The sequence below is a fragment of the Oncorhynchus kisutch genome, linkage group LG18, assembly GCF_002021735.2.
Source record: "Oncorhynchus kisutch isolate 150728-3 linkage group LG18, Okis_V2, whole genome shotgun sequence".
Taxonomy (NCBI): domain Eukaryota; kingdom Metazoa; phylum Chordata; class Actinopteri; order Salmoniformes; family Salmonidae; genus Oncorhynchus; species Oncorhynchus kisutch.
Window position 1 is genome coordinate 44,054,244 of NC_034191.2, and position 26,545 is coordinate 44,080,788.

At 42.1% G+C, this 26,545-nt stretch overlaps 1 protein-coding gene across 1 annotated transcript; it reads left to right on the forward strand.

Moving 5' to 3' along the window:
- The first annotated feature begins 610 nt into the window (after nucleotides 1-610).
- Nucleotides 611-25,082, forward strand: ube4a (ubiquitination factor E4A (UFD2 homolog, yeast)). Its single transcript, XM_020507621.2, has 20 exons — nucleotides 611-718; nucleotides 2,477-2,648; nucleotides 2,980-3,150; nucleotides 3,990-4,102; nucleotides 4,444-4,596; nucleotides 5,804-5,963; nucleotides 7,906-8,108; nucleotides 8,305-8,496; nucleotides 17,789-18,122; nucleotides 18,198-18,324; nucleotides 18,583-18,890; nucleotides 19,882-20,014; nucleotides 20,275-20,465; nucleotides 20,610-20,710; nucleotides 20,853-20,966; nucleotides 21,545-21,719; nucleotides 22,492-22,672; nucleotides 23,005-23,152; nucleotides 23,246-23,403; nucleotides 23,857-25,082. Exons 2-20 carry the CDS (start codon nucleotides 2,519-2,521, stop codon nucleotides 23,984-23,986), a joined length of 3,222 nt encoding a protein of 1,073 aa, XP_020363210.1. The 5' UTR covers nucleotides 611-718; nucleotides 2,477-2,518; the 3' UTR covers nucleotides 23,987-25,082.
- The last annotated feature ends 1,463 nt before the right edge of the window (nucleotides 25,083-26,545 follow it).

Here is a 26,545-nt window from a genome sequence, read left to right on the forward strand (position 1 = left end):
CATACCTCGGTCTCTGATAACTTACTTCCTTGTCTCATCCTTGTCTCCGATTCTCCTTCTGTCCAAAACAGCGCCCCTCTCAAATCTTACTATACGTAGTTCACGTATCTGATGCTGTTTGGCCAGAAATAGTATGACATGTCACTCTTTTGGTCCAGACAGAATCAGATACATGGTCTACACATTCTGGTACAAAGGGGCGATGTTTCGCGACCAATAAAATATGTGTATGCGTCCAATAAATAATATGATTTGATTCTTCTTCCTGTCGGCGTGCTTCTTGGTCAAATAAATGATAAATATTTCAATATTTGATTTGGACCGATAAGGAGGTACGCTAGGGCGGGCCAGGCCCCCTAAATCCATAACGCCGGCCCTGCACACAAAAAAAACATTGTTGACCATTTAAGCTTGACATGTTTTATTTTTTACAAATAAACAAATAAATGACATAATATCTTATATAAACGTTTTAATTATTATTTGTATGATACTAGTATAAAATGTATCGATAATTGTTCAAATGATCCATCATTTTCGCACTAATTAATTATTTACAAAGTATACAGGGTGGAACTTTTATTCTGAAAGATTAAAAAAATACGTGACCCGGAAGTACTTAGTTATCCTGCCTGCTTTCAGAGCGGTGCCAGAATCACAGTAGAGGAAATATTGCATTTCTAGCTAATTGAAATACACGTATCTGCTGTTGTTTCAGGTATGACAATACTCCGATATTTTTGTGTTTGACATTTGTCAAAAGAGTCGGGTTTTGCCCCTTAACTGAAAAAGTACAGCGGTCTTAACAATTTACCTGGCTAATGTAATATAGTCCAGCTGCTAGCCTAACGTTAGCTAGCAAGATAGCCAGCTAAATACGACGCAAGCGACTGCTAGCTAGCTACTTAAGCGGAACCGGTGATTCACTGACAACTAGCTACATCATCATCATCATCATCTTGCTTATTGAATCGTTTCTGTAATTGATTCTAGGTATTTAAAGATGCGTAACAGTAGCTAGCTATGTGCCCTCCCTTCAAATAAAACATCACGGGACACCCTTTATTCGTTTGTTGTGATAAAGCTTCATCAAGTCACCATCACATGACAACTCGTCAATTAGCCAACCAGGCTATAGCTAGCTAGTCAGCAATCTAACTAGCTATGTTTACTAACGAGCGCGTTTGACAGGTGTCAATGTTAGTTCACCGACACTTGAAGTTGACAGAACCTTTCCTATGCAAGATGATGGTAATAATGTTACATTACGCCAAATGAGAGTGTAAGATGGAAGACGTCCATCTGTTGACAGTCTGTCTATGCTGCCTTATTTCAGTCAAACCGTAAACATCCTCATTCATTCAGGACTCTACTGTGAAATGTTTTACAGGGTGCACACGTGAGCCTAATTTGAAAAATGATAGGAGCGCAAAGAAACATTTCAGGTATTAAAGGGACAATCCGTAGTAGAAACAATAACAAAGAAGATGCCCCGCCACGGTTTCCGTCAAAGTTTGAGAGACATTTCTCCAGCAGCATAACCCCACTCGACTTACCACCCATGATGAACAAATGATTGTTTTAACTATGGTTTGAAGTTATATGGTGTTTGTTTACATGTACCTTGTTTACAAACAATGTGGAAAAACAGGCTTATATTTTGGCTTCTAATGGGGCTCATGGGTCATTTGTTATACTTTTCAAGAATCAATGGGTTTATATAATACATTTTATAAGTAAAACAAAATTGATGTAGTATATGCAGATTGCACCTTTAATTATACCAATTGCCACAAAATACAGGGTTTAGGAGAACCAGAAGTTTTTTTTTTTTTTTTAAAGGTTGGGATATAGCCTACATTGGGCCTGTATGATTCCTAGCTACTCTTGAAGCTCATCTGTAGCTCTCCAATTTTCCTTAATTTCTGTGCCTCCACATGTCTGCATACTACTAAGGCTGCGGGCAGCGGGACAGAGAAGTAATCATTACAACAATTATTACCTGGGTGATTTATTTTTTCAAGTTTTTCTTTTTCTATTGTTTCTACCAAATTCAAATTCCATGTAGCACAGCAAAATATTTAAGATCATATGCCTCCAAAATGGTAGCACTGTAGAGCCCTATCAATAAGCTAATCAGTCAGTCTGTGATTCACAGTTTTCAATAGAAAGTGTTATTAAATCAATTAAAACATTGGGTTCTTGTTATTCCTCAGGTCTGAATGAAAATTCATACTGTATGGGTTTAGCCTAGGGGTACCGCTCTGTTTGAGTTATCGTTCCACTTCTTGCCACGGAGTATAATATAAGGAGTGGATAGTTAGAAAAATAGGTTCTGGATTTTAGAATCTGGGTTCCCCTGCATCCCCAGATTGCCCTCACAGACTGACACACGTTTAACACTTGAAACAACTTCTGTAGATTTGTTTGAACTAATCTAGTCCAGTGCGTTACCACAGTGTAACTTTCTGTCCAGGCTGGTGCCAGCACCTGTGGATGGAGTCTATGCTCCAGTGAGATGACTGACCAGGGCAACAACAACCAACACATCTCCCGCAACCCATTCGCTGCCCTTTTCAGCTCCCTCGCCGACGCCAAGCAGTTTGCATCGGGCCAGAAACCACCTTCGCACCATGGCGAACCACCCTGTGAGTTAACCCTCCTAAGGAGGAGTTACAAAGCGTGCACGCTTTTGCTCCAGCCCAGCTCTAACACACGTGACCTGACTAATCGGCTGCATGACATGACCTTGATTATCTCAATCGGTGGCGTTTTAGTGCTGGGCTGGAATAAAGGCCTGCAAACCTTATAGCTCCCCAAGGTTGGCCACTCCAGCTCTAATAGTTCCACTGTGCTACTCATTTTGGTCTGTGTCTATCTTAAACATTACTGATATGATGCGGCTCGCTCACTGGCTTGATGCTCGACAATGACCTCATACGGTTTCATATATCTGCTGGCTTATGTCATGTGTTGCAGTGGAGGACTCTGAGGGGAGTCAGTCAGAGTCGGAGAACTCGGACAGCATCGAGGACAATGACGACTCGGTGGCAGAAATCAGCCGCTCCTTTCTGTCGCGGCAGGAACTGTGCGAACAGCTCAACATCAACCACATGATCCAGAGGATCTTCCTCATCACCTTGGACAACAGTAAGTGCGGGAAGTTAGATTGGAGCGTATTAGGGTTTTTACACTATTTCTACTTTGTTTAGGGCACTTTCCCCACCCATTGGCATAGCAGCGTGATGCCACTTGTCCCTTCTTCTAGTTTACTGAATCTTGTTGTCATGTAAACAACCCTTACTGTTTCCTGGCTGGCTTTATCTGATGTAGCGTAGTGATATGAAGTAAAGCAAATCAGTCTGTTTCCCAGGCAACCATTTATGTGCCCATACACAAGCAACGGCCCAATTCATCATCCATCAACATCCCCATTCTGACTGTCTCCTTTATTCCCCTGTGTTTTCTGTTGATTGATCTGAGGTGCTTGATTTGAAACGTGGTTAATGTGTGATTACAGCTTTCTTAAACTCCTTTGTAAGGGAATTCAGTACAACCATCCTTCCTGGCAGTCTTTTCTTCATGACATCTCTCTGTGGCTGTACTAGATTAGATGGAGAGCATCAGCCAACTGACTGACTCAGAGGCTGTGTCATCAAGGGAGTCTACAGGTCCCCGATTACTGTCATCCTCCTCTGCTCATCATCCCTCACTGACTGGCATGAAAGTGCCCCGATGCTGGAGCCCCTTTCTGTCAATTTCTAGTCTAAATCTAATCGGCTCATGCTCTTTGGTGCTGCTGGACCGCTGGCCTCTTAGTATTCCATTTCAGGGCCGTCCAGTAAAGAATAAATTACTCACCCCAACTTAATACTCATAAACTGGATACTGGAATGAGTCATGAATGACCGTTTCTGCTGTAAGTGAAAAGTAAAATGGTCTTAAGTGTTTGGAGTCTGCTCTTCAACATGTCTGTTGTTTGACCTCAGGTGACCCCAGTCTGAGAGGAGGCAATGGGATTCCGCCACGCTGTGTGTTCCTGGAGGAGATGGCCGCAGAGATGGACGGGCAAGACTGGCTGGATATGGACAACATCGAGCAGGTACAATAGGATTGGACTTTGGGAATGGTGGTAGCGAACTGTTCGCTGGTCAGCTCAGTTGACCTCTATGCCATGAGATTCGCATAGGGTATACAGTACTGTGTCCTCTTCTCATGACGATTTCCTCGCTGGCTTGTATTTTCAGGGGACTAGGTCTATTATATATACACAGTTCATCGTCTACTCTAAGAAGATGGTATAGTGAAAAATACATAGCGTACAATGTTCATAGGAACGTTATGATCCACAGGGAGCAGAGATCAGTAAATAAGTACATAATGTTCATAGCACAGAATGTTGGCTAAGTTTGACTATTTTTATTTATTTTTATCCTGTATTAGGCACTCTTCAACCGATTACTGATGCTGGAGCCAGGGAACCACCTCATCTACATGACCTCGTGTAATGCTGTGAATCTCTCTGCTGACCGAGACGCTGGGGACAAGTGCGCTATACCGTTCCTCTACGCCTGCTACCAGAGAGCCAAGGAAGAGGTGGGGTCACATACACAGCACTCACTCTCATTCCCAATTTCTTCCTCCATGAATTGCCAGCCAGAATTCAGTCAGGAAAAGTGTGCTGTAACAGGCATACACAGTGTACAAAACATTAGGAACACCTGATCTTTCCATGACAGACTTGCCAGGGGAATCCAGGTGAAAGAAGGTATGATCCCTTATTGATGTCACTTGTTAAATCCACTTCAATCAGTGTAGATGGGGTGGCGCGGTGGTCTAAGGAATCATCATCAGTGGTCTAAGGGATCATACCTTTCACCTGGATTCCCCTGGCAAGTCCGTCATGGAAAGAGCAGGTGTTCCTAATGTCTTGTACACTGTGTATGCTGTGCCACCAGAGATTCTGGGTTCAAGCCCAGGCTCTGTCGTAGCCGGCCTCGACCGGGAGGCCCATGGGGCGGCACACAATTGGCCCAGCGTCGTCCGGGTTAGGGGGGTTTGGCCGGCCGGGATATCCTTGTCTCATCTCGCACTAGCGACTCCTGTGGCGGGCCGGGCACAGTGCACGCTGACCAGGTCGCCAGGTGTACGGTGTTTCCTCCGACACATTGGTGCGGCTGGCTTCCGGGTTGGATGTGCATTGTGTCAAGAAGCAGTGGGGCTTGGTTGGGTTGTGTTTCGGAGGACGCATGGCTCTCGACCTTCGCCTCTCCTGAGTCCGTATGGGAGTTGCATTGATGAGACAAGACTGTAATTACTACCAATTGGATACCATGAAATTGGGGAGAAAAAAATGGGTAAAATAAAAAAATCTGTGTAGATGAAGCGGAGAAGACAGGTTAAAGAAGGATTTTTAAGCCTTGATACAATTGAGACATGGACATGTGACATTCAGAGGGTGAATGGGCAAGACAAGATTTAAGTGCTTTTGAACGGGATATGGTAGTAAGTGCCCTTAATGTTTTCTACACTCAGTGCATAAACCATGGTGTATAGGACAATGTAAAAGGAAAATATCAGAGCCTGCACAGTTCGGTTTGGGCCGCCACAATAGTGTGAAAAGGTCAATCGTTTTACTGAACATAATGAATGACCTGTCTAAGGATAAATCTGCTGTTTATTTCTAGATAATTTCAGTCTGCATACAGGCAAAATAAAGCATGTTTAGTTTGTGCTCCATCGCTGACAATGATGTGACAAATTCCTAACCTCCCTGCTCCCTCCTGACATTACACACCCCCAGGTCACCAAAGTACCGGAGAAGCTGCTGTCGTATGCGGTGCGCTGTAAGAACCTGACAGTGTCCAACACGCGCACAGTCCTGCTCACCCCCGAGATCTACATCAGCCAGAACGTGTATGAGCAGCTACTGGATTTGCTGCTGGAGGGAGTCGGCGGAGCCCGTGAGTCCATTCAATTATTAAAGCAGCCCAACTGTCTGAGGATCCCTCTTCTGTTCTATCTCAGTAGCCAAAGAAAATGGTGTTGTCTGCTGCTCAGGTATCGACTGTTGAGGCCTCCCAAGACAGGATGTGCTGTAACTTAGGCTAGTTTGCCCCTGCTGATGACATAACTGTTTTTTACTGCTTTGAACTTGTCGATCTGCATTTATGAGTACAATTTCCTCACTTTGCTATGTGTTGTAGTTGTGTGGTTTGTGTCCAGAAAATGGTGGGAAAGAGGCCTGTACAATTCAGAGAATATACTTTAGTGATCTGTTAAGTTATTTTTCCTAATATACAGTACCAGTCAAAAGTTCAGACAGCTACTCATTCCAGGGATTTTCTTTATTTGTACTATTTTCTACAATTGTAGAATCATAGTGAAGACATCAAATCTATGAAATAACACACATGGAATCATGTAGAAACCAAAAAAGTATAAAACACGTCTAAATATATTTTATATTTGAGATTCTTCAAACTAGCCACCCTTTGCCTTGATGACAGCTTTGCACACACTTGGCATTCTCTCAACCAGCTTCATGCGGTAGTCACCTGGAATGCATTTCAATTAACTGGTGAGCCTTCTTAAAAGTTTATTTGTGGGATTTCTTTCTTTCTTTAATGCGTTTGAGCCAATCTGTTGGCTCAAACGTTGTGACAAGGTAGGGGTATACAGAAGATAGCCCTATATTATGGCAAGAACAGCTCAAACAAGCAAAAACAAACAACAGTCCATCATTACTTTAAGACATGAAGGTCAGTCAATATGGAACATTTCAAGAACTTTGAAAGTTTATTCAAGCGTAGTTGCAAAAACCCTCAAATGCCATGATGAAACTGGCTCTCATGAGGACCGCCACAGGAATGGAAGTCCCAGAGTTACCTCTGTTGTAGAGGATAAGTTCATTAGTTACCAGCCTCAGAAATTGCAGCCCAAATAAATGCTTAACAGAGTTCAAGTAACAGACGCATCTCAACATCAACTGTTTAGAGGAGACTGTGTGAATCAGGCCTTCATGGTCGAATTGCTGCAACAAAACCATTACTAAAGGACACCAATAATAATAAGAAGAGACTTGCATGTGATTCCCACCGTGAGGCATGGATGAGGAGGTGTGATGGTGCGGCGGTGCTTTGCTGGTGACACTCTGTGATTTTTATTTTATTCAAGGCACACTTAACCAGCATGGCTACCATAGCATTCTGCAGCGATAAGCCATCCCGTCTGGTTTGCGCTTAGTGGGAATATAATTTGTCTTTCAACAGCACAATGGCCCAACACACCTCCAGGCTGTGTGAGGGCTATTTGACCAAGAGGGAGAGTGATGGAGTGCTGCGTCAGATGACAATCACCCGACCTCAACCCAATTGAGATGGTTTGGGATGAGTTGGACCGCAGAATGAAGGAAAAGCAGTCAACAAGTGCTCAGCATATGTGGGAACTCCTTCAAGAGTTGGAAAAGCATTCCAGGTGAAGCTGGTTGAGAGAATGCCAAGAGTGTGCAAAGCTGTAATCAAGGCAAAGGGTGGCTACTTTGAAGAATCTCAAATTTAAAATAGATTTAGATTTGTTTAACTTTTTGGGGGGTTACTACATGATTCCATATGTGTTATTTCATAGTTTCGATGTCTTCACTATTATTCTACAATGTAGAAAATAGTAAAAAATTAAGAAAAACCCTACAATGAGTAGGTCTGTCCAAACATTTGACTGGTACTGTATACCTAAACCCTTTTATGAGCCAGGAAAATCCCTGTACATGTATGGTTCTGTAAAGTACAGTATATTCTCTGCATTAAACAGGCCTATTATACAGGGGTTTTACTTTTCTATACCTATGCCCCTTTTTGAGCCAAGAAGTACCCTGACATTAAGTGTGGTTTCTGTTGTGTGTTGCAGAGCTGGAGGAGGTGGTGGAGTTCGTGGAGGAGGTGATCGCTGGCCTGTTGACTGACCAGGAGGTGCGCACCTTCAGCGAGGTGATCGGGCCTGTGCTCGATATCTTCCAAGGCCGTGTGAAAGACTTGGATCTCTGCCAGCTGCTACTCTTCTCCTACCTGGACCTGCTCCTCTACTTCAGCCGGCAAAAAGATATCGCTACGGTCAGGGGCCGTAATGCATTGTCATCACTCCTCTGGACTGTTTTCTACAACCCTGATTATATTCTATGCTGTTCTATTTATAACAAGATTATTATTATTTTAACAACTGCATTCATATGTCTACGATGGACAGCCCTGATCTCAAAAGTAGTTTACTCTTTGCTAATATAATATACTTCAAATTGTCTTCCTCCAGGTATTGGTGGAGCACATCCAACCCAAAGATCCCAACAATGGGCTTCAGTATCAGAAGACCCTCCTTGGCACTGTGTTGAGTATCTCTTGCCTGCTGAAGACCCCGGGGGTGGTGGAGGGTCACGGCTTCTTCCTCAACCCGTCACGCTCCAGTCCACAGGAAATGAAGGTCCAGGAATCCAACATACACCAGGTAAGGGCTCTAGAAATAGAGGCTTTGGTTAAAAGTATTGCCCTATATAGAGAATATGGTACTATTTGGGATGGACCCCTAACCTTATCATCTTCTGTGTCTCCAAAACTCCACTTAGGCCTACATCCAGCGTACTGCCAAGAGTCAGACAGATTCTAAGGGTCAGACACTAGCTTAGTCCTAGCTTATGTTTGAGTCACTCTCACTCAGATATCATGTGAACATGACATAAGTCCTGGCAAAATGTGTAGAATTGCAGGAAATTAGCTTTAAACTGAAAAAATAAATACAAAATCACCTCATAGCAAAATGTGCAGAATTTGAGGATATTACCTTCGAAACGGCAATATTTTCTCTCCACCACATGGCAAAATGAGTAGAATTGCATGAAATTACTTTTAAAACTGCAAAATGTTCTCTACACCCCATGCAAAAATGTGGAGAATTGCTGAAAGTTTTACTTTAACAATGCATAAACAATTATCCACTGCCAAGAGGGCGGGCACTAAAATGTTTTGTTTCTCCCCGAAAGGCTAGAGGCGCTTCTGCCTGATGAGCTTCCCTGAAATTTACCGGAACTTTCTAACACCTTTCCCATATTTAAATATTTTTTGGCTACCCAACCAAATGAACATAGAAATGTAAGTTATAGATCTGTCATTCTCATTGAAAGCAAGTCTAAGAAGCGGTATATATGTTCTATGTGCACTATTTTTATGCTTCCCGGTCTTAAATTTCATTTTTGCGTCTTTTAATTTCGGTTTTGTGCACCAGCTGAAAATTCAATATTTTGGATTATGCAAAATGTATTTCATAGCATTCATAGCGTTTTCATAGCAATTTTAGCAACCAGTAAATGGCGTAGCGATTTCTGCGTAGTGCATATTTAAGTCATTTGAAACATATTGAAGTTATTAGCCTTATGAACATATAAACTTGGTTGCAGTTTCTGTGCCACCACACTTCAATAATTTTTTATGCATCTTTAATACTGGTAATCAGAATGTGTTGTTTGGTGTCAAGTTATATGGCTACAATTTGAGTAATTTTTTAAGTGTGATTTTATGATTGCTTACTACAACACAAGTCAATTGTTTGCTTCAAGCTATCTCTAGTAGAACCCATGTCCTCAACACCCAGACTAGCTGCAGGGTGCTAGAGTGGAGACCATAAAACACAGCATTTGCAAGACAGAAATATATTACTGTTCATGAAGTAAATAATTGTTACATAGCCAACAAATAAGGTGAATACATAATTTTTTCCCTCACAGTAATTTTTAAGTTTGATTTTATGATTGCTTACTACGAAGATGTTGTTTAAAGATCCCCAAAAAACTATTGTTTACCTTTTTTATATTTCTAAATAATGTCTATTTCTTCGGCCCGCACTACTCAGATTATATTTTGGCCCACCAAGCCCAAAAGTTTGAGCACTCCTGTTTTAAACAGCATTGTGATCAGTTTCAGACAAAAACAGGGAATCATAGTATTCAGGGGTATTTAAAAAAAATCTGAATTGAACAAGAAATGGCATGCTGAAATGATCCACTGACAACATAACATGGGGCTTTGTCCGGAGAGTTCACCACAAGATCTTATAAACACACCAGTAGAACAACAAGTGTAGGTTACAGCGTTGTTAAGTGATTACCTCCCGTCCAGAGTATGTGAATGGAGAGGTTCCAACCAACTCAATTCACCAATTACGCATGTTGATCAGGAGCTCTACCCGGGGAAGTCCCATTTAGTTCTCTTATAGTTCTATTTTCATGATTTAGCTTATTCATCATTAACGTTTGCGTCAATCATGTGACTGACCAATACCTCACAAGGCTACTTCTCTCTAAGCTGAGACCTTGAAACTGAGATATCCCTTTCTCAAAACAAGGTTCTGGGTGTACTGCCAAATTGCATATACTGATAGTGAAGATTTGTTCAATCAGTCACTTGCATGAACACAGAAATTGGTTATTAGAAAAGCACAAACATAAACATGTCCATCACATTCCATCCTCTTATCACTTGTGTGATAAGTCATTCCATTTTAAGGTAAGCATTAGAGTTTAGCTTCTATATCATATTTCTATTAAAGTAAGGGAAATCAACACATAAAACCAGACACTTCATCATTTCAAATGCTTCATCCTGGGTTATACAGTCATTCTGGGTTATACTTGTAAAACCATTGCTGTAGAATGTTTTTACTTAAGACCTTCGCTTCATAAGGTTACACAAATGCTTCATTACATAATTTAATTGATTGATTCTGGCAATGACATTTCAGCTGGAGCTTTTGTTGCGAGTGGCATGTTAATTACAGATCTGTATCTCAATGCATTTCTAGTATAAAGTACTATACATTTCACAGTGTGCAGACCTCCACAGTCAGTCTGATACCCAAAATAAACAATTTTGGAAGAGCCTAAGAGAAGAAAAGACAGACCAGAACAACAGTTTAGTTTAGGGCATTTCTGATTCAGGAAATCTATACAAATGATTTACTGTATGACAAATGTCAAATTATTCACAGATTTCTAAGGCAAATGCCAAAGAGAATACCAACGCCCAGTTGAAACCATTTTTTATACACCCCTATCATCTTGGCGATCTCACCGCAGAGTTACAGGGTCAGGGAGTCAGAGGGCGTATCCTTAGGGAGAAATCCCGCCCATCCATCAGACCCAGTCTGGTGAGATTTGTTATTGAAGCAAGACAAAAACAAAGAAAACAACAAAACAGCAATCCATTTCTTCATATAAAACTAGAGGTGGGGAAAACTTAAATCCATTTGAAGTAACTGTCACCATTACCAACATTATATTTTTCCTTTTATAGGCAGGCATGTGAACAAAATAAATGTGCATATTTACCAAAGGGCCCCGGGGGACTGGTAATTCCCCCTTTGAAACACATGACTAACCGTGATTCATGCATCACAAAAAAAACACTGCCTGTTAAAACAAAATAACAAATCAAATTAGACCCTTGATGACTCCATCTTAACTTAATTGTATCCCATAAGGTAATGGTAAAATAGACTAGAGACAGGTGTCCCTCATTCAGGGGCAGCTCTCTCTCTGTCTCTTGTTCCGAATCACACATAGGACTGTTAATAAATTATAACCTTCTTCCTAATTATCTAGTGTTTACATAGCCAATTTAAATCTCACCCAATGTCTCAAGTCTTTCTAGTGAGGGTGATCAGGCCTCACCAGAAAGTCAGATCAGAGGTCAGGCAGCCCTATTAAGTGAGTGTTTGTTTCCCTGTAAATCAGACATTATTTAAAGATATTTCAAACATTTTGTGTATCAGGTTTACATTGGGGTTTTCAGTGCATTTGTTATCAAGATCATTTATATGTGTGCAACCAAAACTCTGACATTAGAAACTTCAGAAATGTTCATTTGTGTACCCTTTAAGTTGCATCATTTCTAACCTGTGAAAAATCTACGAAAACCAAAATAAAAAGACCCCACACAATAAATCAAACAACCACTAACAAATATTCATTAACAGGTGGGTTGTGTGTGGGTGCTGGCATATGTGTGGTAAAAATTGTAGGGTAAAAACAAACAAAATGGCCAGACCTTACCCATCAAGCTGAATAGGTACCTTCTAAAGTAAGCAATCCTAGAACCCCTCTCTTGTAATCAATGTTATTTTGACCTGGTGCATTGACATACAGTTCTTTATGAACTGTCCCTGGGACATAAACTAGTCAAAAGATCAAACCTGTTGTTTAACAAATCTGCTAGTACCTTCAAAAAGTTGGGCTTGTTTTATGAGCTCAATATTCGGTACTAAAAACATTTACCTGGATTTACTTCATTCTGAACACAGTTCCACATAATGGAAACAGATATTTGTTTAAGAGGACATTACCTTCTTTTTTAAAACACTGGTGCTACCCAAACTATAGAATTTAGAAATTGTCAAAAAAATGTCTTATTCAATTATTCATACCTCTGTCCCAAATGTCCACACTGTGTCTCTTACAGCCTGTTTGAGTTCAGTGTGTACTGGCGGCTATCTATTGTTCCACAGGATGCTTATCTCTAGCCCAAACACCAGATAGCGGCCACTAAATTAATATCAGTCCCAATGCTCAATCCCTCCGTTTGTCATGTGACCTTGTATTGAATCATTTACTTCAAATTACTAAGATATTGCATTATCAGAGTGCTATCTGAAAGCCAATTACCATTCACTTTGTTACTTTCACTAGTCTCCATATCTATTTCCTTCAAATAGGACTCCCTTCTTCCCAATTGGAAGACCTTCTCAATATATTACTACTAATACACATGGATCACTCTCAAACCGAGTTCTGCTTTTCCCCCTATTGCAAGGTTTTAAACAAAACAAACATGATATATTTCTCCATATTGGAAGGCATTGTTTTAATTTGTCTACCCTAACGATGTTACTCTATTTGTATTACCAATCTCTGTTGGATATTCACTTTCTACTTCATACTTATTAAATGTCTTATTTTAAGATTCATACAGTTGAAGTCGGGAAGTTTACATACACCTTTGCCAAAAACATTTAAACTCAGTTTTTCACAATTCCTGACATTTAATCAGAGTTAAAAATTCTCTTGTCTTTGGTCAGTTAGGATCACCACTTTATTTTAAGAATGTGAAATGTCAGAATAATAGTAGAGAATTATTTATATGATCTTTTGTTTCTTTCATCACATTCCCAGTGGGTCAGAAGTTTACATACACTCAATTAGTATTTGGTAGCATTGCTTTTAAATTATTTAACTTGGGTCAAATGTTTTGGGTAGCCTTTCACAAGCTTCCCACAATAAGTTGGGGGAATTTTGGCCCATTCCCCCTGACAGAGCAGGTGTAACTGAGTCAGGTTTGTAAGGCCTCCTTGCTCGCACACGCTTTTTCAGTTCTGCCCACAAATGTTCTATAGGATTGAGGTCAGGGCTTTAGGATGGCCACTCCAATACCTTGACTTTGTTGTCCTTAAGCCATTTTGCCACAATTTTGGAAGTATGATTGGGGTCATTATCCATTTGGAAGAACCATTTGCGACCAAGCTTTAACTTCCTGACTTGATGTCTTGGGATGTTGCTTCAATAGATCCACATCATTTTCCATCCTCATGGTGCCATCTATTTTGTGAAGTGCACCAGTCCCTCCTGCAGCAAAGCACCCCCACAACATGACACTGCCACCCCAGTGCTTCACGGTTGGGATGGTGTTCTTCTGCTTGCAAGCCTCCCCCTTTTTCCTCCAAACATAACGATGGTCATTATGTCCAAACAGTTCTATTTTTGTTTCATCAGACCAGAGGACATTTCTCCAAAAAGTAAGATCTTGTCCCCATGTGCAGTTGCAAACTGTAGTCTGGCTTTTTTATGGCGGTTTTGGAGCTTCTTCCTTGCTGAGCGGCCTTTCAGTTTTTTTAAATTTCACCTTTATTTAGGTTATGTCAATATAGGACTCGTTTTACTGTTGATATAGATGCTTTTGTACCTGTTTCCTCAGGCATCTTCACAAGGTCTTTTGTTGTTGTTCTGGGATTGATTTGCACTTTTCGCATCAAAGTACGTTCATCTCTAGGAGACAGAACACGTCTCCTTCCTGAGGGGTATGATGGCTGTGTGGTCCCATGGTGTTTATACTTACGTACTATTGTTTGTACAGATGTACGTGGTTCCTTTAGGCATTTGGAAATTGCTCCCAAGGATGAACCAGACTTGTGGAGGTCTACAATTCTTTTTCTGATGTCTTGGCTGATTTATTTTAATTTCCCTATGATGTCAATAAAAGAGACTCTGAGTTTGAAGGTAGGTGTTGAAATACATCCACAGGTACACCTCCAATTGACTCAAATGATGTCAATTAGCCTATCAGAAGCTTCCATTACATAATTTTCTGTAATTTTCCAAGCTGTTTAAAGGCACTGTCAACTTAGTGTATGTAAACTTCTGACCCACTGGAATTGTAATACAAGTGAGTTATGTACGTGAAATTATCTGTCTGTAAACAATTATTGAAAAATTACTTGTGTCATACACATACTAGATGTCCTAACCGACTTGCCAAAACTCTAGTTTGTTTACAAGAAATTTGTGGAGTGGTTGAAAAAAAAAAGAGTTTTAATGAATCCAACCTAAGTGTATTTAAACTTCCGACTTCAACTGTATGTAATGCTTTGGAGGGATCAATGTGTGTTAACTGGTCTAGCACTGTCTTACCAGTCCCCTGTAGATGGCATGCCCTGTCCATAATAAGTCTAGCACCTTAGACAGGGAAGCAGATGCAGTTTCCATTTTGCTTACTCACAAATTGGTTTTGAACATCATCATTTGGGATATCAACTTAAACTCCATCGTAAAGTAAATTGTAGCCTTAAGTTTAGTTGTTCAACATTCATTGGTTCTATTTATAGTTGTAATGGTTAGGGGTAAGTCAAGTCCCGTACCTTTACCAAAAGTGGATAAATGCCAATCTTTGTCTGAGACTATTTCCCAGACTCCTTAGATAGTCATACAATGCCTTAACATTATCTTTATCTAATGATCCATAAAGAGACCACTCTGAACATTTGTCAGAATACTTTTTACACCACTTACAGTGGGGTATTAAAAGTATTTAGTAAAGTATTTAGTCAGCCACCAATTGTGCAAGTTCTACCCCTTAAAAAGATGAGAGAGGCCTGTCATTTTCATCATAGGTACACTTCAACTATGATAGACAAAATGAGATAGAAAAAATCCAGAAAATCACATTGTAGGGTTTTTATGAATTTATTTGCAAATTTGCACATACGCCATCAGATCTCTTGTAAACCATTATACTCAATATTATGTTACTTTATCTCTAGTAACCCATTATACATTTGTGTTACATCACAGATTACTCTTCTACACCAGTGTTCTATACATACAGAGGTTTAAATATTCACTCTAGTGTACTATTTGACAGCAAATTGGAATAGTACTCTTTCATATTTCCATACAGAGTCTCTATGTAAAGTTATAAATCTTTGGTTATTCACATCCACAGCAACTATCACAGCACAGCAGCCCGAGAGGTATACATCTCTTTCATATCGAGGAAATCAGTGTCCGGGGGCTGTTATCCTCTCAATTTTTTGAGATCGATGGGCCGGTGGTGGACAGAACCCCTAGATAACGTTATGGATCTAAAAACTCAGCTCACACAACTGGTTGGGGTATTCATTCTTTTCGTTATTTAACTATAGTTAGGTATTCACATCAACACCACTCCATGTGCATCCTATGCACCATATGTATCTATACATATAAAACGACACCCCGTGCTTAATAACACTTGTGCTATTATTAGTAGTCCCAGACTCAATCAGCTTATTATCCAAATTTAAATCTTAATAGTAGTAATTTCAATCAATTTATTATCCAAATTTCAATCAGCTTAATATGTAATTTCTCATATCGCACAACGATTCTCTGTCGTTACTTCCTATGCACCATATGTATCTACACTATACATATAGAATAGCACCTTGTGCTATTATCAGTGGCTGCAGACCACGTAGACACTTATCTTATTAATGCCTACAGACAGCTGTCAGCGGGGCATGGTACCGTTACTTGCCCTCACTCTAGTCTTCTGTCTTATGTATCATTGCCACGGTTCCTCTATAGTTTCTGCAGTCCCCATAGTCTCTTAAATATCTTAGTCCCTGAGCATCCATAGTCCCTATAGCATCACAGTCCCAATAGCATCAATAGTATCTGTGGTCCCTATAGCATCATAGTCCCTACAGCATCTATAGTCCCTCAGCATCCGTAGTATCAATAGTTTATATAATCATAAATGCTATGGTCTCTATAGACTCTATAGTCTTGCCGCAGAATAACACACTCAGTAACTCCACACTCACACAACTTTCACATCCACTACATGCTATTACTTGATTAGTGGTACCCTCTCCTCCTTCATTTTAGTTTTTTAGCAAAAAAGAATGTTGCCCCCTTTTTCTTCCCAATTTTTGCGATATCCAATTGCGATCCAGTTACGATCTTGTCTCAATGCTGCAACTCCCCAATGGGCTCGCAAGAGGCGAAGGTTGAGTCATGCGTCCTCTGAAACATGCGTCTCCTCTTAACACCTGCCCGTTTAACTCAGAAGCCAGCTGCACCAATGTGCCGGAGGAAACACCATTCAACTGACAACCTGAAGTCAGCCTGCAGGCGCCCGGCCCGCCATGAGTCACTAGAGTGCGATGAGCCAAGTAATGCCCCCCCCGGCTAAACCCTCTACTAACGAGTATGATGCTGGGACAATTGTGCTCCGACCTATGCTCCACCGGTTTTCCTCGCACACCCCCCACTGGAAAGCTCCGCAGGCAGAATCAATCATACAGTTCGTGACGCCAATTCGATCTCTTAAAAGTTTAGTTAATTTTTGTTCTATTATCTATCTATATCCATCATTTATTTTGGCTCAATAAGCCTGGCATATTCCCACTTTCAAGGAGCTTTCCATTTTGATAGGGTTATTTTGCCTAAAAACCTTTAGGCCTACCTAATAGAAGAGGAAAAAAACAACTCCATCTCATCCACAGCCTGGCAAGAGTGGCCAAAAGGGTGTTTAGCATCCCCAGTGGCTCTGCAGGTGTGGAGAGGGTATTCTCTGCTGCTGGTCTGCTCTCCAGGCACCATCGCATGAGCCTGAAGCCACAGACTGGCCAAACTCATGTTTGTTAATTAATTACACTGAGCCTAATAAGGCATTTTTCAGAGCCGATATGCACAATTTATAGACTATAATGATTTAATACAGCAAATGTTTAAATGTTGAGAGCTTAATGTCCATACCAGGCTATGGTGTCGTACTCGCAAATGCTTCACAATATATTTCTTTGTAGGCTATAGCCTTGAAATAATATAGCCTAAATAATTCATTTTCGTTCCTTCTTAAGCTCCCTGTCTGGATCCTGATCTATTTATAGTTTTATCTGCTGTTTAATATGACAGGTAGCCTATTTGAAATGGTGAGCGCTTCTAAATGACTTGTCATTCAAATCATATGGTTTGGTTTCAATACTTCAAAACCAAATGGTAGATCCAGATAGTCACGAAATTAGATGGGTGTTGGTTAAATTGTGATTTTAATGAATGGAGCAAATTTGGAGCAGCAGCGAGCGCGGAGCGATTTTTAGCGAAGTGGTTGAAAATGACATGGAGAGCCGGAGCTTGCGCACCGCTCCATGAGTAATGAGCGGGATTTCCGACCACTCAACTTCGCTCACATACTCTGCTCTCCTTTCCTCCCAGTTCATGGACCAGTTTCATGACAAGCTGCACCAGCTCCTGAAGAACCTGCTGCAGCAGTCAGGTGAGACGCGCCATCTGCTGCTCTCCTGGCTGGGGGGCTGCCTGCAGGCCAATGCCGGGCGCGCCAAAATCTGGGCCAACCAGATGCCCGAGATCTTCTTCCAGATGTACGCCTCAGATGCCTTCTTCCTCAACCTGGGAGCCGCGCTGCTCAAGCTGTGCCAGCCCTTCTGCCGGCCGCGCTCGCCCAAGCTGCTCACCTTCAACCCCACCTACTGCGCCCTCAAGGAGCTCAGCGAGGAGGAGCGGCGCAACCGCAACGTGCATGCCAGAGGTGTGTGTGCACGTGTATATGCGTGTCTGGGTCATTGGATATCCTTTTTACATAATAAAATCTCTATTTTATTAGGTCTGGACAAAGAGACGTGTCTCGTCCCCCTTCCCCCCCAGCAGTCGGTGGAGTACGCCCAGTCATACAGCCTCCTCACTGAGAACCTCATCCTCACCCAGATGACCCTGCACCTAGGCTTCCACAGGTAACTAACTGGCCCTGTTCAGAAGGGTGCAACGTTACAGAACATTCAGATATAATGCAAATTATAGGATAGATATGATTGTCTTTCAAGTAGAATAGGGAATCATGTCAGGTCCATTCTCATAGTGTAATCCTTCATAACAGCTGAGCCATGTGTACTGTATCTAATGTTGTGAACTGGACCTTGACAAATTTCCGTTGTTCGCTCTAACATATGGTTATTAAAGTTGTATTGTGTCTTCTCCTTGCCTCTCCCTAGACTCCACGAGCAGATGGTGAAGATGAACCAGTCGCTCCACCGGCTGCAGGGTACGTGGCGGGAGGCCCAGCTCACGGGCGGCCCAGCGGCCGAGCAGCTCCGCGAGCAGTTCGAGCGCCTCATGACGGTCTACCTGTCAACCAAGGCAGCAGCCACCCAGCCGGGCATGCTGCAGTGCTGCCTCAACCTGCAGGCGTCCAGCGCCACACTCCTGGTTCAACTGGGCCTCAGCAACCAGGGGCCCGAGCACACCCAGCTCTCCTTCCCCCTGCCGCCGCTACACAACAGCCTGCTCTGTCACATGCCAGGTAGCACATGCCACCCCTCCCTCCCTCTGTCATTTTACTTTTTTGATTTTATTTAGCTGGGAGACTTACAGTCAAGGCATTTAACTAAGGTAGGAAAGACAACCAAGTATCACAGTCATTGCAGGTAAAACTTTCCGTCAACCTTACTTACTTAGACCAATCGCTCCATGAGGAGCACAGGCCAACTTTTGGCAGTCATTTCAATGTTGACACCATATCTTCAGTCATTTGAAAGATGCTCTTATGCTGGCTTGCAGTCAGTGCGTACAATAGAGGTGCTAAATCAGTGGTTTTCAACCAGTGTGCCACTGCAGGGACTCTCAGGTGTGCCGCAAATTTTTTCCTAATCTTGATAATTGTTTTGAACACTCACTTATAAACATTACCTGTGGAGTGGGCGCACCAGTGCCGCTCTGATAATACATTGAATGGCACATGGGTTACATCTGTATCGTTGTTTCAAGTCCAGTTAGCTCAGGCTGTTGTTACATTTGTATCATTTGAGGGGCACGCATCACGAGCAAAGTCATTTGTAGTATCATTTTACTTTACCTGTGAGAACCATTAGCACAGACAAGTCTGATTAGGCTTAGCTGTACAACAGCCGCTGCCATAGAAACAAACGGAACATGGCTTTGTGGCGGTGGTTGCACAAGTACAATGGAGAAAACCGCTCGTCTGTAGCGGCTGTTGACAGTGCTATAAAATGACAGTGCTATAAAAGAGTTGTGAGAGAATAACACATATGTCGAGAGCAGAGGAGGCTGGTGGTAGTACCTATAGGAGATTGGACTCATTGTAATTGCTGGAATGGAATTAATGGAAACATCTAACACATCAATTACATGGAAATGTTTGATTCCATTCCAGCCATTTAAAATGAGCCCGTCCTCCTATAGCCCCTCCTACCAGCCTCCTCTGGTGGAGAGTGTATTAAAAGGATGACTAGTAGGAGGGGTTGGTTATCACAAGGATTCTTGTACGTCTGCAGAGTTCTTTGCGGAGAACTTGGGAGATTTCTTTGTCTTCCTCCGCCGCTTCGCCGACGAGGTCCTGGAGTCTTCTGCCGAGAGCTTGGAGCAGGTCCTCAACTTCATCACTGTGTTCATGGGAAACGTGGAGAGGTAGGGGAAAGAGAGGGAGATGCCTTGAGTTCATCCACGCACACATGCACAGTACCCGGCCACATGTTTACACCTCTGTGCATAATATCCATGTGTCCTGGTACACACAATGCCTTGAGGTCTGTTTATCTCAATTGTGGATCCCCATCGGCTGTTACCAAAGTCACTCTTCTGGATGTGATATTCCTAAGGGGTTTTATGTGTCTACCATTTGGACTCAGCTATGTTCCTATTGTGTTACCCTTTACCCATGTACTCAGGATGAAGAACCCTCATTTGCGGGCAAAGCTGGCAGAGGTGCTGGAGGCAGTGATGCCCCACATGGAGCCGGCATCGGCCGGCTCGGCCCAGCCAGTCATGTTCCAGCGCCAAAGGGTCTTCTGCTCCTACCGCCACGCCCCTCACCTGGCCGAGGCGCTCATCGCTGTGTTTGTGGATATTGAATTCACTGGTGGGTTTAGTGTGTGTGTGTGTGGCATATGTGTGTGTTTGTGTCTTGCACACATGCGTTTGTGCGTGCTAGCATCTAAACCTTTGTGATGAAGCTCAAGTGCATGCGTGATGTCACTTGTATGTTATTGACTTTTCTCCTCAGGTGATCCTCACCAGTTTGAACAGAAGTTCAACTACAGGAGACCTATGTATCCCATCCTCAAGTACATGTGGGGGAAGGAGAGCTACAGAGAGAGCATTAAGGCAAGCTCATTTCCCTTTTTCTTTCTTAGTTACTTAGATGGTACCACATGTGGAGTCGTCCTTATTGAAGACACACGGTATTGTTCTTCAGTTCTGCACCATTATGTACCAAAATGCTTATGTGGAATGTTGTTTACTTCAGAGTCTTGCTGTTTATGCTTCCGAGAACCTCGAAGCCATGAATCCTCCACTCTTCCTGCGGTATCTGAATCTCCTGATGAACGACGCCATCTTCCTACTCGACGAAGCTATACAGGTGAGAAACTGTCAGCGTTTAGCTCTCGTTTTATGAAAAGGACATTCCTGGTATTGACTTATAGCCATCTCAGTGGTGGCTGGTGCCACTTCAAATTGGAGGTCAGTTTTATTTTAATGGCTGGAATGGAGCCAACAAACGGTATTAAACACATTTCTATGTGTTTGATACCATTCTATTCATTCCATTCTGACCATTGCTATAAGTCGTCCTCACCTTACCAGCCTCTACTAATCCATCTTTTGTTGTGGGGGGCAGAGGTAAATAAAAGACTGTAAAAACACCAGCAAATCAGCTCCAATTTGTTTTCAATTTGGAAATCTGCTCCAAAGTATTCCCACGCATACTAAAGAGATACTCGTACGCAAAGTTTTGAAATGCTTATGTTTTAGTCAAATATTATATATGTTTGGGCTTCTTGTGGTCAATTTGCCATCTGCAATTTGCCATCCGCTCAAGAAGAAATTGGCCCGCGATTGAATCTAGTTGATGTCCTCTAGTTTACAAGAAGATCCTACATTTCAACTGTGTCAGATGTTGTCACTACTTCTGTCTGGCCTGGTCCTTGTCGGTGGTAGTACCTGAGCAAGATCAAGCTACTACAGCTGGAGAAGGACCATGGCGAGTGGGAGGGCCTGGCTCCTGATGCCCTCAGAGAGAAGGAGTCCAGTCTGCAGATGTTGGGACAGCTGGCACGCTTCCATAACATCATGTCCAACGAGACCATCGGCACACTGGCTTTCCTCACATCAGGTTAGTTGGAGAAGGAGGATGAATGGATAGCAATGATTGGATAACGTCTCTACCTAGAGCTACACACACTATGGGTGTTTGTGTATTTTTGTTGATATCGTTGTCCAATTCATTGTTAGTGAATCCATAAGCAGAATTAAGAGATTACCCTGTTAAAGGTGAATGGCAATCATTTATATTTGATGGCATTGTGTTGAACAACTGACGATACAGACATTAGGAACACCTTTCTCATATTGAGTTGCATCCCCTTTTGTCCTCGGGAACAGCTTCAATTCATCAGGGCATGGACTCTACAAGGTGTCAAAAGCGTTCCATAGGGATGCTGGCCCATGTTGACTCCAATGCTTCCCGCAGTTGTCAAGTTGGCTGGATGTCCTTTGGGTGGTGGACCACTCTTGATACACATGGGAAACTGTTGAGCATGAAAAACCCAGCTGCATTGCAGTTCTTGACACACTCAAACTTGTGCGCCTGGCACCTTCTACCATACCCCGTTCAAAGGCACTTAAATATTTTGTCTTGCCCATTCACCCTTTGAATGGCACACACACAATCCATGTCTCAAGGTTTAAAGATCTTTCTTTACCCTGTCTCCTCCCCTTCATCTACACTGATTGAAGTGGATTTAACAAGTGGGATTATAGCATCCACCTGGATTCACCTGGTTAGTTTGTCATGGAAAGACCAGGTGTTTCTAATGTTTTGTACACTCAGTGTATATTAATATATTGAAACTCATACTCGCTTCTCCCTCTCCATGATATCCCAGAGATCAAGGGTATTTTTGTTCACCCTTTCATGGCCGAGAGGATCATCTCCATGCTCAACCACTTCCTGCAGCACCTGGTCGGACCCAAGATGGGCGCCCTGAAGGTGAAAGACTTCAGCGAGTTTGACTTCAAGCCCCAACAACTAGTTTCCGATATCTGCAACATCTACCTTAACCTGGGGTATGTTTCAAAACTGCAATATTTCAAGGCTAACACAAGGCTCAAGTAATTTGGGTTGAAATTCGCTTGTTTTTTCAATCTGTACTTCAGACCTGTATTCTGATAGTATTTGAAATCCTTCAAATACTTTGAGCGTCTGCCTGAAGTGCCAGGTGGGACGGGTTTGCATGTTTTGCATGGTTCCATCGGTACTATTGTGCCAGGCAAGCACAGTCAGGAAAAGCTAAATTAGTTTGTGCACTTTGTTAAGTACCATTTGAATCCATGCGTGGCACATAAGGTGGCTATTTGGTTTTTAGTGATTCTAACAATGTCCGTTTTCTCTTTGGCAGTGATGAAGAGAATTTCTGTGCCACTGTCCCAAAAGACGGGCGCTCCTACTCTCCCACGCTCTTCTCTCAGACTGTCCGAGTCCTGAAGAAGATCAACAAGCCCGGAGAAGTTATTGTGGGTTTCGGTCTCCTTGCTGACAAAATAAAGGTTAGATCTGTAGTAGTATAAAATCATATTATACTGTACCACTATGCCCTCTCCATAGCATAACCCTAAATGAATAACTACTTCCTGTCTTAGTCTCATGCAGACCGACAGCTGCAGGATGAGGAAACATACGCGGACGCCCCGGACGAGTTCCTGGACCCCATTATGTCCACTCTGATGCTCGACCCTGTGCTGCTCCCCTCTTCCAATGTCACGGTCGATCGCTCGACTATAGCACGGCACTTACTCAGGTGAGTGATCCCTTAGGAGTAGCATGTCTACGTGCTGCTGGTTTATTCCGGGGCGGCAGGGTAGCCTAGTGGTTAGAGTGTTGGTCTAGTAACCGGAAGGTTGCAAGTTCAAACCCCCGAGCTGACAAGGTACAAATCTGTCTTTCTGCCCCTGAACAGGCAGTTAACCCACTGTTCCTAGGCCATCATTGAAAATAAGAATTTGTTCTTAACTAACTTGCCTAGTTAAATAAAGGTAAAAAATATATATAAAAAAAATTCCAGGGGCTGTATGCATCAAGCATTTCAGAGTAGGAGTGCTAATCTAGGATCAGGTCTCCCCTTGTCCATGTAGTCTTATTCATTGTGATCTAAAATGCAAAATCAGCAGTCTTACTCTGAGATGCTTAAAACATATGGCCCGAGATCACGTTTTTTGTACGATATCGGGTATGATTTTTAATTTCCCTACAGCGATCAGACAGACCCATTCAACCGCAGCCCACTCACAATGGACCAGATCCGGCCCAACGAGGAGCTGAAGCAACAGATCTTACAGTGGCTGGCCCAGCAGGAGCGGCTGCAGATGGGCCCTAGTGGCTAGCCCTGGGAACTTCTCAAATAAACTATGATTGTACCATACCTTCCCTCACCTCCTTACCGACAGTAGTATGCTCCACTTTGACTCATCCATGTGTGCTTGCCTTCAAGCTTCGGACTTCAAACCACATGAGAGACTGTTATCTCCCTCTCATGCAGCGCACATGTCACTTAAAAACCCTCACCAGTCAATGGAAGATCCCAGGTCTCAGAAACTGTCAGGAGAGCAGGTAGTGGTACAATTGAAAACTGAGTTGCACTGCTACATTGATATGCTCTATGGTGGTTTGGAATTCTGCCCCCTGCTTCAGAGAATATACTGTTTACTATCAGTGGTTGCAGTCTGGTCAGAACCATTGGTCTAACTGGAAAATAGTCGTTTAGCAATTCCTAAATGATCATCAGCTCTGCCAAATGTTTTATATTTTAAAAGTAGGCAAAGTATACTGAAAACTTGTAGTTCAGAACAAAATATTGTCTTATTCATTTCCCCTTGTCTCTCTCTATATTAACCATAGTCTATATGCACCATCCATCTATGAACCTAAACAAGATTATCTGATGTTATTTAGCATTTACCATTGAAATAATGTGTTATGCAAGCATATAATACCCATAAAATAAAATGTGGTTAAACCAATCTTCATTGAAAGAATTGGTGCCTAAAACCACCAGCCTTGCTTTAATTTCATCAAATGAGACCAGACATTTTTCAAGTTATTATTTTGTGTCTTTGTTCCATTTATGATATTAAATGCTCCGTCAATGGATATGTCTTATATCCTAAACAAGAGATGGTATAGACCGTGGAGGAGACAGGGTGTCACTTGCTTTGGTTATTTACAAACTTGTGTGCGTTGCTCTTGTTTGGAATTTGAGACTTAATTCAACTAAATTGTGATTTGCTAAAGAAATGAGTAGAACTTGGGAAAGAATACCCATTTGATAGCATGCATTTGTATATGGCATATCTATCAACTTAATGATTACCAGGGTGAAATTATAATGCAATATTTTAAATGTCAAAATGTATTTGGAATGTACAGTATGACTAATAAATAAAAAGCTTTGATGTGTTACAGTATCAAGCTTTCAACAAGTGTTTGCATTACTTTTTCCAGTACCATAATAACTGGCAATAACCAAGTATGGTTATTAATTGGTAGATGTTTGTACGTAAACAGTCACTCATTTATTCCTAATACTCACATACTAAAGTTACCATAACATAATGATAATTGAATGGTATTAGGCACTGAACAAGAAAGTACTTCCTAATTAACACTATCCAGTTACACTTAACAAAAATAGAAATGCAACATGTAAAGTGTTGGTCCCATGTTTCATGAGCTAAAATTTAAGATCCCAGAAATTGTCCATATGCACAAAAAGCGTATTTCCCTCAAATGTGCACAAATTTGTTAACATCCCTGTTAGTGAGCATTTCTCCTTTTGAATGTTCATTTCTCTACTACTTCTCTAAAACGTTGTTTTAGAAAATTTGGAAGTACGTCCAACCGGTCTCACAACCGCAGACCATGTGTTACCATGCCAGCCCAGGACCTCCACATCCAGGTTCTTCTCCTAGGGAGTCATCAGAGATAAGCCACCCGGACAGCTGATGATACTGTGGGTTTGACCAACTGAAAAATGTCTTCACAAACTGTCAGAAACCATCTCAGGGAAACTCATCTGCGTGCTCGTCATCCTCCCCAGGGTCTTGACCTGACTGCAGATCGGTGTCGGAACCGACTTCGATGGTCACTGGCACGCTGGAGAAGTGTGCTCTTCAGAGATAAATCCCGGTTTCAACTCTACCGGGCAGATGGCAGAGAGCTTGTATGGCAGTGTGCAGGCGAGCGGTTTGCTTATGTCAATGTTGTGAACAGAGTGCTTTATGGTGGCAATGGGGTTATGGTATGGATAGGCATAAGCTAAGGACAATAAACACAATTGCATTTTATCAATGGCAAGTTGAAGGCACATCGCTGTGCCATTAATTTGCCATTATCAACATGTTTTAGCATGATAATGTACAGCCCCATGTCGCAAGGATTTGTACAGTTCCTGGAAGCTGAAAATGTCCCACTTCTTCCCTGACCTGCATACTCACCAGAAATGTCACCCATTGAGCATGTTTGGAATGCTCTGGATTGACGTGTACGTCAGAGTGTTCCAATTCCTGACAATATACAGCAACATCATACAGCAACATTGCACAGGCCACAATCGACAGCCTGATCAACTCTTATGCAAATGAGATATGCCACGCTGCATGAAGCAAATGGTGGTCACACTAGATACTGACTGGTTTTCTGATCCACGCTCCTACCTTTTTTGTAAGGTATCTGTGACCAACAGATGCATATCTGTATTCCCAGTCATGTGAAATCCATAGATTAGGGCCTAATGAATTTGATTCAATTGAGTGATTCTCTTATATGAACTGTAACGTAGTCAAATCTTTGAAATTGTTGCATGTTGCGTTTATATTTTTGTTCAGAGTAGCTAAGGACAGCCATTTAGTGATTTGGTTGTTCTAATACACGCTTCTACACACACT

Coding starts and splice junctions, on each gene's coding strand:
- ube4a (XM_020507621.2), top strand. CDS start 2,519: ATGACTGACCAGGGCAACAACAACCAACACATCTCCCGCAACCCATTC. Junction 8,109..8,304: donor GGCAAAAAGATATCGCTACG/GTCAGGGGCCGT, acceptor GTCTTCCTCCAG/GTATTGGTGGAGCACATCCA. Junction 8,497..17,788: donor AGGAATCCAACATACACCAG/GTAAGGGCTCTA, acceptor CTTTCCTCCCAG/TTCATGGACCAGTTTCATGA.